Source organism: Microtus pennsylvanicus, chromosome 12 (genome assembly GCF_037038515.1).
Source record: "Microtus pennsylvanicus isolate mMicPen1 chromosome 12, mMicPen1.hap1, whole genome shotgun sequence".
Lineage (NCBI taxonomy): Eukaryota > Metazoa > Chordata > Mammalia > Rodentia > Cricetidae > Microtus > Microtus pennsylvanicus.
In genome coordinates this window covers 53,047,043-53,063,196 of record NC_134590.1, presented here as the reverse complement: position 1 = coordinate 53,063,196, position 16,154 = coordinate 53,047,043, and the positions used below count along the sequence as shown (strand labels likewise).

Sequence of the window (16,154 nt, the reverse complement as noted above, 5' to 3'; positions counted from 1 at the left end):
AATGTTGCAGCTGTAAAACAGAGACCAACCTCAGTGCCATCACAGGCTCCAGGGCGGAAGCAAGAACCTTGGAGCTTCTATCAGGTCTAATCCAGGGGAATCAGAGGAGGAAACAGGCAAGGGAAAGGCTTTCCAAGCCAACCAGCTTGCGTTAAGAATTAGAGAAAGGGATGAGAAAGCTTCAAGACAATCGCCAAGTGAGCCAAAGGCTACAACCCTGCAATTTACAAGAAAGATCTTATAGGGAGGGGAGGAGATACCACCTAGACTCTATCCTGAGCCTGGTCATCGGCCTACATCCTCCAGTTCAGCACTAGGGATGTCTTCTCATGGGAGATGGATTGGCTTTTCTATTTTACCAACATGGAAGCTAAGTCTCAGACATTCAAGTTCATCCCCTGAATGTGGCAAGGCTCAGCTTGCTACATTTCTCTTCTCCCATCACTCAATGTCACACCACTTCGGGGTCCTTGGATCACTCTGGCTGCCAGCTGAGGAAGTGTTCTCAGAATTCTATATCAAGTTCTGCTGGGTTTTCTCTAAAGGTCCCAATTCTACTGAGAGAAAGAAGATGCGGGGCTGGAGAGCCTGGACCTAGTCTCCAAAAGAACGGCTGGAGGTTCCCTCTTCCTCTTTGGGAACCTCCGTGATGCACAAGGACGGTTCATCCCTGGACAAATTATATAACCTTGGCTAACAATAATTTTGCATCTTAAAAAAAATACCGTGAAAATTTATCCTTTGCCTCAGACGCGCAAGGCTAAAAATAGCACAGCCAGGCAGCAAATGTGTATAATTTTTCTTTTGTGCATTTCTCCATCCACCAAACCCTCCTCTGTACAGACAGACAGGAGTCCTTTCCCCACAAGGAACCACAATGACCTTGAGTGAAGGCAGAGCAAATTGTTTCTCTCCAGACCCCCACATACCCTCATTTATTCCCTTTGTCCAACAGCAGAAGCTGGAGCTGACTGATCTCATATTATGCACCAAGATTTGGCTGAAGGACCAAAAGGCCTTTTCTCCTGCCATGTTCTAAAATAACCCTGTGGAGTGGAGATGACTGATTTGAAAACCCCTATTACAGAAGGGAAAACCAAGTCACAGAGGAGGAAAGTCATTGTGCCGGGACGCTACTTGTGACTTACCCGACTGAAGCCCATCTTACCATTTCTTTTTTTTTAAATATTTATTTATTTATTATGTATACAATATTCTGTGTGTATGCCTGCAGGCCAGAAAATGGCACCAGACTCCATTACAGATGGTTGAGAGCCACCATGTGGGTGCTGGGAATTGAACTCGGGACCTTTGGAAGAGCAGGCAATGCTCTTAAACTCTGAGCCACCTCTCAGACCATTTCTAAAGCATAAGGACCAGCAATAGCCCTGGGTGGCCATGGCAACACTTCCACACTCTTAACCTTTACTTTTTTCCCAAATTCAATTCTTAACACTTTCAACAATCCCACCTGTCATACACAAACATGTACACACACACACACACACACACACACACACACACACACACACACACACACATACACATACTTGTGATTAGTTGGGGGCTTCACCCCAGCCTCTTGGCATCCATTTTTGGAATGCTGTGCAGTAAACTCCATTCCAAGCTCCTTGCCCTGGGAGTTGCCTCAGTCCAAACTCTGCCTCCGAGAAAGCACACCAAATGGTAACCCCTCCCCAGGGAAGGTCAAGACCACTCCCACAGGCCATTTAAAGTGCCCCCCCCCCACCCCAGAGAATGAACCCACGGTCTCCCGGTTTCCCGTGGTCTCCCTTTTTCCCTATCTGATGATGGTTTTGGTTTTCTACCCACCCCTCGTGTTTTCCTGGGACCATTTAATGATATCCATTAAACCTGGGTATCTTCTAATTCTGTCTGATTGGTCTGATTGGAATTATTTGCACAGGAAGAGAGAGGTTTGTTGGCTAGAAAATATTTAACGACTTGATCACACCCTAAGCCCTAACCATGCCCATAGCTCCACTCTTCAAACATAACGTCACCTTTCAAGGCTCAATTTACTTGCATTTGCTGTTCTTCTACCTAAGACGCCCTTTTAAACATCCTTTCTGAATGGGTAAATTCCCAAACTCCATCCTTCAAGAACTTTTCTTGATAAATAATTACGGTGTCCCTGCTAAGTTCCTACGAAACAGAAATGCTGTCCTCTCTGTCTCTGGTCAGGTACAGCACACTGAAAACATGTAACATATCTAGCAAATGGAAAACCACAGTAACTGTAGTTCATTTTTACTTTGTAAAAATGATCTCAGATCGTCTTTGTAACCTAGAAGCATAGTTCTTCCATCACCACCCATTACCCACGAAGGTAATCAGGACAAAGAGATGCTGCAATAACTTACCTAAGGCTGTGCTACCCGTAAGCAGAGAAATAAATGTGAGTGGCTTCAGAAGTTAAATACTTAACGCAAATGCCAGGGTAGGTGTGATGCAACTGACCATTTGCTTGCCATAGGGACACAGAGCATGAGGCTGCTTTCCAGCATACAGACTGCCCACAGAAAAACAGTGATAATTCAGAAACTAATTACAAAACGGTAGCCTCTGTGAAATACACCTTTAAAACATGGTTGGCGTTGCTCACAGCCAATATCAACTGGTGTGGGCAGGGATAGGAGCATGAATAAGCTAGTACCTGACCCCAAGGATCCCTTCGATCCTGCGAGGACAATAAAATAGCATTGCATACACCTCATGACACAGCCCAATTTGGAGGCAACTCTTTCTCCTTGAATCAAAAAGATGTCCTTCAAACGGAATCATAAATTAGCCCACTCTACCCAGACTATCCAGTTCTAGATCAACACTGATTCTTACCATTAATTTCAGCTCCCTCTTCCCCAATGAATCGTGCGGAAAGTCTTTTGATTTACAGACCTTTGTGTGAGGCTGTCTGCCTCTTCACTTCGTAATAATACAAAAGAAAGAAATGCGGGAGGGGAAACAGCATCCTGGTCCACAAATGGGGAGGGGACGGAAGGGGAGATCAGTCTTTAAAAGGAACAAATTCCTGGGTTCAGGGTTGCTGGCTAGCATCAAATGGTGCTGGAAATCACAGTGTTCTGCTAATTCCCTTATACTTGCATTCCTGCATATGGGTGGGGGGAAGGCTGATTGCTGTGACTATCGAACTAATTGAGTGCAAAGTACAGTAAAGGGGAACAAATAGTGTGTATGTGTGTGTGTGTGTGTGTGTGCCCGTGTTTTTAATTATGAAAACACAATAAACAGAAGCCTGAATAATTCAGACGGCTCGAATTTACATCTCAGGAGTTTTAAGGACAAGGTAAAATGTTCATCATTTTAGCTAAAAGAGCTGGATGCAAAATGAAACTCATGGTCTGTGAGATGGCTCAGCGGGTAAAGATGCCGGATGGCAGGATTGGCACCCTGTGTTCGATTCCCGTGAGCCACCCTGTAGAAAGAAAGCTGCTTCCATTTGTGCTCTGACCTCCGCAGGCATGTGTGGCACAAATACACCTGTAGATATGCACAAATTAACAAAGTTCAAAGTGAAAAGAATGCTCCACTGTGTTCCCAAGCAAGTAAAGTTGTCTGTATACGTATAAATAAGTATGGATTCTTTAAATCCAACAGTCAAAACGTTCATAGCAATCTTTGCATGGTAAAATTAAAAAGGAATATTTATTTACTATCTTATCATAGTTGTATCTTACAAGTACTTTACAGTGAGCATGTATGGACGCCTTTAAAATTGGAAAGTACCTATTTGAAAGTGCATGCAATGACATTTAAAATAAATTGGCAAAGAAATTAATCTTAGATTAAAACATAGAAATTTATTTGTCCATGTTTTAGCATCAACAGCTTCATATTACAGAGCAAAAATCCTTCTCATGTGTTTGGGAAGCCCAAAGGAGAGAAAGAAGCCTGGCAAGTACAGGTTTTTGTGCAATCCCAGGACACACACTGGGGGCTGGCAGGAGGCTCAGTGCAGGACAGTTCTAGTTTCTAGGGTTAGGTCTCTCCAAACCTGCTGGGCTTCTGAGTTGACATCACAGTCAGGGAAACCCTACCTGAGTCTGGACTCTGCACTTCGGAATCAGGAACTTGGGGGTAAACAACCTCTAACATCTATCTATTCCAGTTCAGAAAGCCGAAGATTCACTAACTTGAATGCCATGGAGTTTGCAGAATCAGAGCTTCTAAAAGCAGGTAATATGCACAATTGCTTCACTCCAGTTCTAAGTAAGAAGTTTCTGTCAACTGCAAGTTAATCGTAGTTAAAATGAGAAGGCATGAGAATGGATGCTTTTTTTGTGTGGGCTGCCAAATGGTCTGCCTGGTTTATTGGTTTAGCTTTTGCTTGTCTATACAACTTTTCAGTATCACAATACAATGCTTGTGAAGACTAATAAGTGACCTACATTGGGAAGTAAAATTTACCAAGCCCTGTCACCTCTAGAGAGTGTGAGAGAGAGAGAGAGAGAGAGAGAGAGAGAGAGAGAGAGAGAGAGAGAGAGGTACATAGGGAGAGACAGACAGAGAGATAGAGACTGAGAGGCAGAAAGTTTAATCTACAAATAATTTGATATATTCTAACTATGCAATATGTATCTCCAGAGACAATGATGAGTTATTTATTAATACAAACCTCTTAATAAAAATCACAAGTGTCTGATGAATAAAGCATTAGAAAATATCTGTTATGTAGACTTCACCATAAACAAATGAGAGACTCCACTGTGCAATTTGGGGGACAGGTTAGCACTATGTTGTGATATAAAGGAAAGCAGGGACAGGAGTCCTGAGTACAGAGAACCTGATCCCTCTGTCCAGAACGAAACTGCACAGAACAGGTTGGTGCATCCCCAAATCACATTGTGCATGTTTACCGTGGAAAAGACTAACCCACAAGGGACCCTAATGTTTTAGTGGAAAGGTTATTATCATTCTAGACGCATAGTGGGTGCTTCTGGATTCCTAGTGCTGACCTAGCTCTTGTGAGGCTGAATATGGAGAGGTGATCCTGTTCAGAAGAAATGGTCCATCCAGGCCAGCAGAGCTGTGCTCCCCAGCCCACTCTTGGCATTGCTGCTTAGACAGCCTCACATAGGCAGTGTGGAAGAGGATCGTTTCAATGTTTAGTTGCCTCCACCAAGTTCTAAGATGAAGTGAACTCCAATGGGATGGAATACACATGGTCTCATATATTGGTCAACATTTAATACTTAGCCATGGCTATTCTAAGGGGTAATCATGACCTGGGGCTTGGGGCAGCTATGGGCACTTCATCAAGCCATCGCTCTTCCTCAGGACAATATGTGATTCCTGTGTCATCATCATTAAATAGGCAGTCCTAAGAGCCAGTCCTAAGAGAAAAATTACATACACAGAGGGCACCAAAAACACAATGGGAAATGTCACAGGAAGTTCTGTTTGTGAAGTTAGGTAAGGACAGCAAGCTGAGTTCCGCACTTAACTTACTGAAAGAGCAGAGAACAGGTACATCACTGGCAACACCATAGTTTCATTTAACACCTATTCCACATCAGGCATGTTATAAACGTCTGCCGTTCACAGTGTAAAAGTCAGGCTATGAAACCACGACCCAGGAAAGTTATGGAACTTCCCCACAATTTCACAGAAAATAGGAGACAAACACAAGGCTTCAGGCTAAATATGTTTCATTGTAAGCAATATTAATGTTGAAGTCTCTCTTTTCCAAGAAATGGGCAAAGGCCTGGTGGCAATAATAATAATAATAATAATAATAATAATAATAATGAACTATTATGCTGTCCTCACCATAAGTTGCACACATACACAAATGCTAAATGTCAATATGATTGGGATAAGTATAAGTATCTCCCCCAGACAAGCACCATATAGTTAGCAAATACAGTGTTATTATAGACCACAGCACCATAAACTGATGTAATTATGCATATTTCCACTTATCACTTCAGGTGAGTTCTTTGGTGGTCCTTGAAGAAAATTCTACAAATACAAAATGACCTAGTAAGTACAATCACTATGGGCCTTAGGTAGACCCGGAGATCCAGGAGAGGAGAAGAGAGGGAGATGGGAAGTGGAGGGAGGGGAGAAGGAGAAAAGGAGGAGTGGAGAAGAGTGGAAGGGGGTACAGGAAGAGAGGAGAAGACCAGAAGTGAAAAGGGGGGAGACTGGGAGAAAGTCATGGCTACATCAAGTAAGACATCCAGGATCATTAACATTATTTTCAATCAGAAATCAGAAGTTTCACAACACATTCACACTGCGCAGGCTCACAGAGATGGATCCCTTTTCTCAGGTCATGCTCTACAGGCAGCGATATCTCCCTGGCTGATGACTCACAGAGCCATCTCCAACTGGAGATTGTGGAAGATTATGAGCAAATTCAGTGTCATCCTAAACACTAGCAAAAAAAAATTAATTTCCTTTGTCAACATGTTATCCACTTACAGTGGGGATGGGCAATATAACTAACTAAACAGGACAGCTTCTTACACTCTTCATGACAAGCAGAGGACACCAGGATCCTGGAAGGTAGACCAATCCATTGGATATCCTCATACCAAAAGGATAAAGTCAGCACAAATTTGATGGGTTTTGTTTTGTTTTGTTTAAGTGTGGGAACAGGAGTTGGGAGGGGATGAGGAGGTAGGTGTAGAAGGAGTTAAGAGGAGCGGAAGGGGTGAATATGATCAAAATACATTATGTGACATTCCCCAAGAATTAATAAAACCATGAAAATGATGATAAAGAAGAGGAGGAGGCGGAGGAGGCAGAAGCAAAAGCAGCAGTAGCTCCCGCCAGCAGCAAATATCGGCGTACAAAGATTCCTCTGAAGCAAATGAAGAAGACACGTGTGAGAGAGAGTGATCAGAATGACCGTGCCTTGAGGGAGATTAAGAAACACCTCTCTGGGAAGGGGACATTTAAATTAATCCTCACACCCTATGTTATGTTCTGGGACCTTAACCTTCCCGTGTGTTTGTTTGCTTGTTGTTTGTTTGAGAAATGAAATTGGTCACCTGTAAAGAAGGCCAGGACACTGGTAAATTCTAACCTACAGTAGGTTTCCGATTAGTGATAGGCTTTTCCGTAGGAGGCTGCTGGTGGCCTAGTCCCCAGAAAGGAGCAAAAGCTGAGATGGAGACACCGAGCAACTGGGCAAATTAACAGATCAGAGAGCAGTCCCTCTGCATGGAAGGGAATGGGTAGGTTGGTCTTAAAGCCTGAGGAGGCTCTTAGATGCCTCGGCTGGGTACAAGGGGGAAACACCAAATATACCCCTGGGCATCTTATGGAGAAGGGATTGTAAGGTGGAGTGGAAGCGACGATGGGGACCATGACATCACCAGGACAAGAAAAGGCCCTCTTCAGAAGGGTCTGTCCACTTTCTCTTTTTAATTGGCAGGCTGAATCTTCAAAGGAGGAGGATGGACTGTGTCGGGGCTGATACAAACGCAGGATCTACCTGCAGATCCCTTAAGAGGGTGAGAGCAGCCACGGGATGCACAGCCAGAACAGAGCTTTCCTGCCTGCGTGAATGTGAGAAGCCAGAAGGCCCCGCCCCTAGAGATTCTAGGATGCTCCTGGGGAGACGTAAGCAGCCTTGTTCTCTCTTCCTTATCTCTTAAGGGAGAACCAGTATGCTTGCATACCCGGCACAGCAGAGGATCAAAGATTCATCTTATCTCTCATCAGAGGCAGACATCTGTGGTCTCTAAGGTAGCCAGGGCGGGCTGCAAGCTTGGGAAGGAAACCTCTTCTCCCACAGAGAACTATAGACTTTAGCTGTAGACACACTGGCTACAGTTTTGGAATGGATTGCTTAGGATAAGAAGAAGCTCAAACATAGGAGTTGTTCCTCCTATTCATCTCCTATTCTTAATTGATTATCTGCAAAGGAATCCCATGCTATGCCAAATTTGAATGCCAGTTTAATCTCTTAATACATAGGACTCCTATGTTGACTCCAATTACCAACCGAGGAACCATCAAAACTAGAGTTCTGTCTTTTCTCATTCTGCTACTGTTTGAATTAACCCAGAGTCGGGCCTGGCAGCCCATACCTATAATCCCAGCACTCAGGATGCTGTAACAGGAAAACTGGTCCAAATTCAAGGTCAGCCCAAGTCTGCATAATGAGTAGCAGACCACCCGGAGCTATACTTTAAGACATTGTCCCGAAAAGCACAATCAACAAACCAGAAAAGGACAACCCAAATATCAGCATTAATAGTCAAGCACTAGAGAGAAAAGTAGACATATTTTAAGCAAAAAAAAAAAAAATACATAAAGCTATCAAATAGCTATGTATAACAGTCTATAGTTTCAGAGACCCTTCTGGTAAAATGAATTCATTAAATATTTTTCTATAGGGCACTTGATTCAGTGTCTTTCCTAATAACCCAGGAATACTTTCCATTCCTGACCTTTTAGATGGTTTCTTAGAATCTTGTTCTACACCCAATTCATATCAGAGTCATGTATGCCCTATGTGGTAGCCACTCACTCCCTAAGCCCCCTCTGAAAGTCAACACATCCTGGCAAGAAAACAAATGCATTGACATTCAAACGTTTATGCGGGTGAACCGAGACTCCCGCTGGTAGATCTAATTTCTAGGGGTGCTGTGGCAGAGAGGACAGAACTCTGAAGCCAAGTGGTAGTCACACGGGTCACCTAAGACAACTGATTTAAACATCTCTTTCCCAGTTTACTTCTCTGCAGAAGTAAAGCAGTTAGCACACCAAGGACTGTCCTGAACAGGGTAAACACACCATAGATGATAGCAGTAATCCTTCCAGCTATCTTTCAGGGTCCCGCCAGCTATCTTTCAGGGTGCTCTTTTTTTACCCATAGTCACCCATGATACCTTCCTAACATCCATCCTGGTGCCTCACTATGCTCATTTGTTCTAAGTCTCATTCTATCGCCCAATTACAAGCTTTGAATGGGTCCAAAAAAAAAAGTATGTTTCCATAGCTTGATACTGTCATTGCCTGAAATAGGGGAATTCTTGAAGGAATAACTGAATGTTAAGTTATTCAGGTGAGCCTATGTTCTGACGGCTACTGGCAGAATTTATCCTAAAAGAAAAAATACTGCTGTGTGGTGGCCCCAATGTGGAGAGGCAGAGGCAGGCGAAGCTCTGAGTTTGAGGCCAATCTGTTTTACAAACAGAGTTAGTTCCAGGACAGCCAAGGCTACACAGAGAAATCCTGTCTGAAAAAAAAAAAAAAAATAACAGCAAAAAAAAAAAAAACCCTCAAAAGTCTAGGTTCAAATAAATGAAAAAACAAAACAAAAACAAAAAACAGAATGCCATAGCACCCAAAAGGGGATGTTTGTAGCTGTTTGCTTTGTTTTGTTTGCTTACTCCCCAAAAGAGTGCTTTGCTCCCCTTCTGAAAAATAAGTTAATGGGGATGGTTGCAATAAAAGGAGACTTACAGCAGCATTATCCACACAATTTAAATTAATTTCTTTCTGAAAACACAAACAAAAAAATGTAAGGGCTCAAATATCTACATCATATTTAAATCCTACTTCATAAATGTGTGTTGATTTCACCTGATAAGAATCTGTGTTGACTGGGAGTTGAAAGATTCCTTTTTTCTTCTTCTTCTTCTTGGCTCCCTACAAATAGTTAGTTTGCAGCAATTTTTTTTAATTAAAAACAGTTCCTGTCGCAAGAAAATGGGGCTGGAGGGGGACCTCGGGAGAAGGAACTCTGTGCGCGCGAGCCCTGGTGTCTGTTTGCTGAGGCCATGTAGGTGGCTTGAAAAAAGAGGAGTTTGGAAGTTCCCATTTTAAAAACTACCCTGATGAAACTGAGCAGTTTCAAAATGGCTGCTCTCACTGACACCCCTTTCCCAATCCTCCGCAACCTCCTCTAGAAAACGTGGGCAGTCCTCCTTTTCTAGCTGAACACTGGGAATATTTCCTATAACGTAGCTCAGGGTATGGCAAGTTTGCCTTCTAAACTCCTAGAGGGAGAGATCACCCAAGTATCACAACATTTTTCTTTTTTCTTATCTATCCAAAGTAGCTACTCTTGCTGTGACCAGGTTCCATCCAAACCAACATGGGTACTGAGCTTTTCTGTGAAAAAGCATGGTCCTACAGCCTGGAACCCTGTGACTAAGTATATACAAATGTAGCTGAAATAAAGGGACAAAGCAAACCCTTCTCCCCTCTCACCATTCCTGGGGAGTTTCAGAGTTGAGCTGAGGAAGGGTGAAAAGCAGTAGATTTGAATTTCAAGGTCTTCAAACATTTCAAAGCATCCATAGTCAATCGTGTAACACTAAACACCATAATTGTAACAAACTCCTCCTGTGAACTGCTTCCCATTGTAGTCACAGTTTTCTCGTTTGCAATAGGATGTATGATGTTGATTAAAATAATAAGGATACTACAGATTACTGTTGTTTTATGTAATTTTGTTAAAATCAGTGCAATAACAATATGAAAAAATAGAGTTCAAAACATCTTCATAACGGAAACATTTTTAACCATTGGCATTAAAGGAACAAGACATTGAAAACTTTTCTGCAAGTACCAAAGAATTGTTGTTAACCCACGTGATGAACTGACTTAAATTCTGCAATAATCCAATATTATCCAACTCATCACTCTAATTCCTAGTACTTAGGACCCTAGGACACCACACCTATATTTTCCTTTCACAGTGTGGACTTCAAGATTTTTTTTAAATGGCTGTTTTTGTTTTTGTTGTAGCTTTTCAAAACAAATCCTAAAGTCTTTTTTTTTTAATCTTGAAGTCTTTAGAAGATATATATATATATATTTTTTTTATGTCCTATCTGATTGGAGTCTCTGCACCATGTTAAATTAAACTATATCACTGTGTGGTCGTGTTCTTCCAAAAGAAATTTGCACTGTGTAACCACTCAAATAAATGGATTTTGGAAGACATGGGGGTCAATTTATGGTAGAGTCCTAAATAGAAAATGTAATCCTTTCCCACTGCTCATGAAAAACAGTGGTACTTAACTCCAAGTTTCTCTTAATTTCCTTTTAGAGTGAGGCAGCTTGGTGGTGGGGATGGGGTGGGGACTTCACACATTTATCCAAATCTCCTAAGGTGTTAATGTGGCAAAGAGATTTTATTTCTTGGTACAGGCATCCGCAGTTAAACTAGATTTGAGTGTTTGCTGTTTACTTTGTGATGGGCTCGTATTCCTTCCTAAAAAGGTTAGGTCCAATCTCTTAAATTCTTGCTTTACCACAAAGATTAGGGAGTTAAATGACCTCATGATAATGAAACAAACGTGGGGGGTGTGGGGTAAAACAGCTCCTCAGGGGGTCCCGGGCCCCTCACAGATGCAGAGTTGTTGTTGTAATTTCAGTGACAAGGTTCTGAAGTTCTCTCTACCCCTCACCCCTTTTATCTCCAGGTTTGCTAGTCAGCAAATGTTAATTGAAGACCTACTTAGTCCGGGAATGGCTTGCCATCCCGGCGCCAGCTGTACCAAGCCTAGCAGGACCCAGACTTTCAAGTTTTCTACAGGAATAGCTGGTTCTTTCACTACCATTTGTAAGTTGGAGCTAAATAGCACACACAGAACACAATGTCTGCAGGCTTCACTCTGCTTCTTGATACTTTCTCGTACTAAGGCAAAACCATTTGGAGTTTTCAAATTCAAGGGAAATGGCAGGCGATTTGCTGGTGAGAAAATCCAGACTCCACCCTCGCTAGTTAAGTGAGGGGCAAGAATGAGATAGAAATAGGACCAACTCCCAACCCAATGCTCTTCAAACCAATACTACCCAGTGTCTGCAGGACGTGGATCTAACTGGAAGAAATGTACACAGGCGAATATTCTGGAGTCAGTCACTCAAGGGGAGAGAGAGCAATGTCCTGTTTCTGCATGAGTTTATCACTAGCTTATTTCCTTTTTTTATTTTTTTGACTTTTTTTTTAAAGAGGGTCATCTTTCTAATTATTTGTTGTAATTTCTTCTTAGCTAAGTAGATGTTCCAAAGAGAACACAAACTTGAGAGAAAAAGAGAAAAGAATCAGGAGCTAATAAAATAGTACTGTACCATGCAGGGAAGAGTGGGAGAAGCAAGAGAGAGAGAAAAAAAGAGGAGACCCCAATGATTGTGTGCCTTGACTGAATTCTAAAAGTGATCGCTAGCCAATTTCGTGTGTGCACAGCTCGGTCTTGCAGTATGCAGTGACTGTGATCAGTTCCTATTCGGGCTGCAGGACAGCTGCATAATAAATAACCAGCACTGGTAAAGCTACCTGTAGCTTTTTTATGCAAAGCTATATTTTTCTCTACCTACATATTATTATTATTATCAAATTTTAATATTTAGCGTGAATACTTAGGTATGCATATATATATTAGAAGCAATTTATGGTTTCTATCCTTTTCATATGCCATGAAAACAAATTTCTTGAACAGATACAAAAGTGTCAATGTAACTGTGTAGAAAATTACTTTTAAAAGACTTAATAGGCAGGAACTTGTATAGAGGTTAAGTCCAGAAACACACTAAAAAAAAAATAGTTTGCAATACTTTGTTGTCAGGACAAATTAAAAACTCAAAGATTTGTCCAAACAAGCTTGCCTCTCCCAGTTCTTCAGCTGCACTAAGAGCAAAATCTTTCAAAGTCATAGCCTGTAATCCAAAAGTTGGAAGTTCCTGGGTTTAGCTCTCAAAAAGATTAATGTGTCGTTTTGGAAAAGCGTACTACTAATGGGTCACTTTCCAAACATCTCAAACATGAAGCAGTGGGGAATCTATTCCATCTTAGGGATTTGTATGGGGACCAGGGAGGAAGGGAGGTTTCCAACTCAAGCTAGCTGTCCTGGGGCTGTGGAAGGGTTCAGAGGCACACAGACCAAGACTAGCTACCACACTTCACCCACAGGAGGGTGAAAGACTCCCTCCACAAGGCCTCAACAACTTTCTAAGTAAGCTGGACACAGGATATCTTTAAACCCTGTCTTCAAGGACTAAGCTCCCATGGCCTATGGTCTCTTTAATTGTTTTTAGAAATAGTCATTCTTAGCAAAAGAGTTGTTCTTGTTTATTCAAAGTTTTATTACAATATTAAGACATTCCCAATCCTCCAAATTCTGAAAGCAGGCTCTGCCAGCAGATAACTTAGACAGGGACTGGAGATTCCAACACACTGCTACACAGATCGAAATTGAAGGTATAAACTGTAACACACACATACAAGCAACACACTGAAGGCACACACACACACACACACACATACACACACACAATCCTGTTTACTGCCAAGAACTCGGCACTTTAAGCATAAGAGTCTACACTGTTCAGGAGTTTCTGGCTTCTAGAAAGAGTCACAGTGCCAGCAATTTTATTTAACATTCATGGTGTATTAACATATAAAGACAATAACAGTGATAAAGACAGCCAGGCTTTAACACACACACACACACACACACACACACACACACACACACACACACACACACACAAGCTCTTGTCCAGCAGTTAACCAATCAGAAAGCAGGTCACATCTTGTTAGCCCTATTCAATACATTAAACATCAGGAATTCTCTATGGCTCCGTAGACAACTCAAAACAAGTGTATTTTGTTTTGTTTTTTTTTTATTTTACCATACGAACTTACTCGAATCCTTCCCCAGAGTTAAAAGTCAACCTTCATTCTAAATACCAACAAAAGCTATTCCCCCAACACATCTGTGGCATGATTCTTCTGGGTATTTGGCCTCTGCAGAGAAAACTCAATTCCCAGAGACTTCTACTTCCTCAAGAGACTTTGACACACCTACAAAAAAACACTTGAACACGGAGTCGAGTCCCAACTTCAGGCAGATGAGCACTAGGCAGCGTGCCTTGCCTCTCAACCAGCCCAGAGAAAAATTAAATATTTAAATTGTGAGCTTGTGAGCAAGAAGCCTGGAGTTGAGCATTTGATTTGGAAAGTTCTAAAGAAGTCCTGGACGGGATCACTGCCTGGGAGGCTCAGTCTCCCTCTCTCAAGGGGTCGATCACAAATGCCTAAAACTCTTGTCTGCTAGAATGGGAAACCAGCTCCTGTCCCAAGATAGAATCTTGGGAGGCACAACCATCAGAGAGAGAGGAGAAAGCAGAGAACCCCCACTGCCTCAATCAACCTGTTTCTGAATTTAACACAGAAACAGGCAAACGTGTGTGTGTGTGTGTGTGTGTGTGTGTGTGTGTGTGTGTGTCCCACCCCACCTCCAGGGAGTTCTGAGAAGTAGGCAGGGCTTCTCTCTAGCCCCTTTTACCTCGATTTTAGTCACTTTGAAAAAGTAAGTATAGGTCAAAACAGACTTCCTCTGGAATTTGCAACTAAATGTATATATTATTACACACAGACACACACAGAAAGAGAGAGAGAGAGAGAGAGAGAGAGAGAGAGAGAGAGAGAGAGAGAGAGAGAGAGAGAGAGATGCAAACATTCACAAATCTCTTGCAATTTATATTTCAACAAACAGGACCATCTCTAAACCTACAAACATCAGAGTTCTGAACAATCTGCATTTCTAGAGACCCCACATGTGAACCAAGTGCTGGCTTGTCTATTTCCAGATTCTAAGATTCCGGCAAAAACTGTCCCCAGCTCCAAGAGTTACTGTCCCTGGAAACCCAGCATTCAAACTCGTGGATTCATCCTGCTGCGCTTTTTTCCACCTATGTGGTAGTAGCTGGTGGGACACTTCCCATAGAATTCGGCCAAGAACCCCAGGAAAAAGCCCATGCACAGCTTTTTCTTTTTTTTAAATCCACAAACACACGCCAAGGTTGGAGAACTTACCTCTGTGCGAGACTGCAGTCTCTTGTTCATCTCGTAGATTCGGTACTCTGGCTGTACCATGTATGGTGTATGTCTCCTATAAAATGGGCCGAAAGGAGAAGAATAGAAGGGGTCATGTGGTGTGCTGGACATCTTGCCTGCTTGTCGAAAATCAAGCTTAACAGAGTATCAGGAACGTCCATGCAGAGCACATGGGCTGTGTTCTTCACAGTACAAAGTAGACGCACGCACACACGCTCACACACACACACGGAGGCAGGCAGGCAGGCAGGCTGAACACACTGGCTGGGAAGTGCTGTGGGAGCCCTCTATAGCGAGAGAGGAGAGGGAGCGAGGAGGGAGGGAGGGAGGGAGCGCGGGAGGGGAGGGAGCGCTGGAGCTCAGAGAGGGAGAGAGCGGAGGTTGGAGGTTGGGAGGGAGGAAGGGAGGAAAGGAGGAAAGGAGGAGGGAGAAGGGGGAGAGGGAGTTGAGAGAGAGAGAGAGGGAGAGAGAGAGAGAGAGAGAGAGAGAGAGAGAGAGAGAGAGAGAGAGAGAGAGAGAGAGAGAGAGGGGCTGGATAGCTAGAGGCACCACTGCTTGTTTTTAAAGAAGCAGTTGGTGAAGAGGTCATTTCCTGTCCACACTGTAGACTAGTTCAAAAATATAATTCTCCTCATAGTCTGACAAGAGGTCTAAGGCTGAGTTTTAATTTTTTTCCCCTCCAGCCAAGACCCAGCACAGCATGATTGCTAAGCTTGTTAGCATAGAGGTGGGTTCATCCCCTGCCTGAGCCTCTCGCCCCTGACCAGCCACACTGTTGTAATGTATCAGAAATAGGATGCCTCCCAAACCCAGTAACACTGGCACTATGGTCCCTCGGAACTGGGCTGGTGATTCACTCCCTTGGGAAGATTCCTCTGGCCTCTCACCTCCCTGCAGAGTTTTGGCTGTACCTGCTGTACTTTGGACAGCCAGCTGTGCCTCAGCACTTTCCTCCCGCCCCCTTACAAACTACCCATATGCCCAGCCCCCTTTCTGTTCTCCCAAAGCCTTAGTCAAGCCCTTTAAAGGTGATTTTAGAGGTCCTACATTCAGGTTGCATGCTCAGTCTTAGGAAAAAGCAGTATCACCCCAACCTGGATGTGGAGCCATTAAAATCCATCCAAGAGGAAATGGGCTTTTATTTCTACAAAAAAATTCCAAAAACAAACAAACAAAAACAGACTGCCCAGTAAGATAGAAAAAGCAAAGGAGAAAACATCCCTTTTTCTCAGAAAATGACCATGGAAAATTCAATTGAGTAAGAAATTGCAGGTTGAATGTATTGTTCCCCAAGCAACATGCC

At 42.9% G+C, this 16,154-nt stretch overlaps 1 protein-coding gene across 13 annotated transcripts in view; it reads right to left on the bottom strand.

Annotated features, from left to right (window-relative positions):
* Ldb2 (LIM domain binding 2) overlaps positions 1–15,357 on the bottom strand; it is a 337,438-nt gene extending 322,081 nt beyond the window's left edge. For 11 of the 13 annotated variants that reach the window (XM_075943650.1, XM_075943664.1, XM_075943658.1 and 8 more), the window contains exon 1: positions 14,831–15,145. In XM_075943650.1, coding sequence (XP_075799765.1) covers positions 14,831–14,962 — 132 coding nt within the window. In that variant the 5' untranslated portion in view covers positions 14,963–15,145. Of the gene's footprint in view, positions 1–14,830 lie in introns of all 13 variants that reach the window. The other 2 variants (XM_075943653.1, XM_075943660.1) reach the window with 2 other exon arrangements.
* Positions 15,358–16,154: the final 797 nt, after the last annotated feature.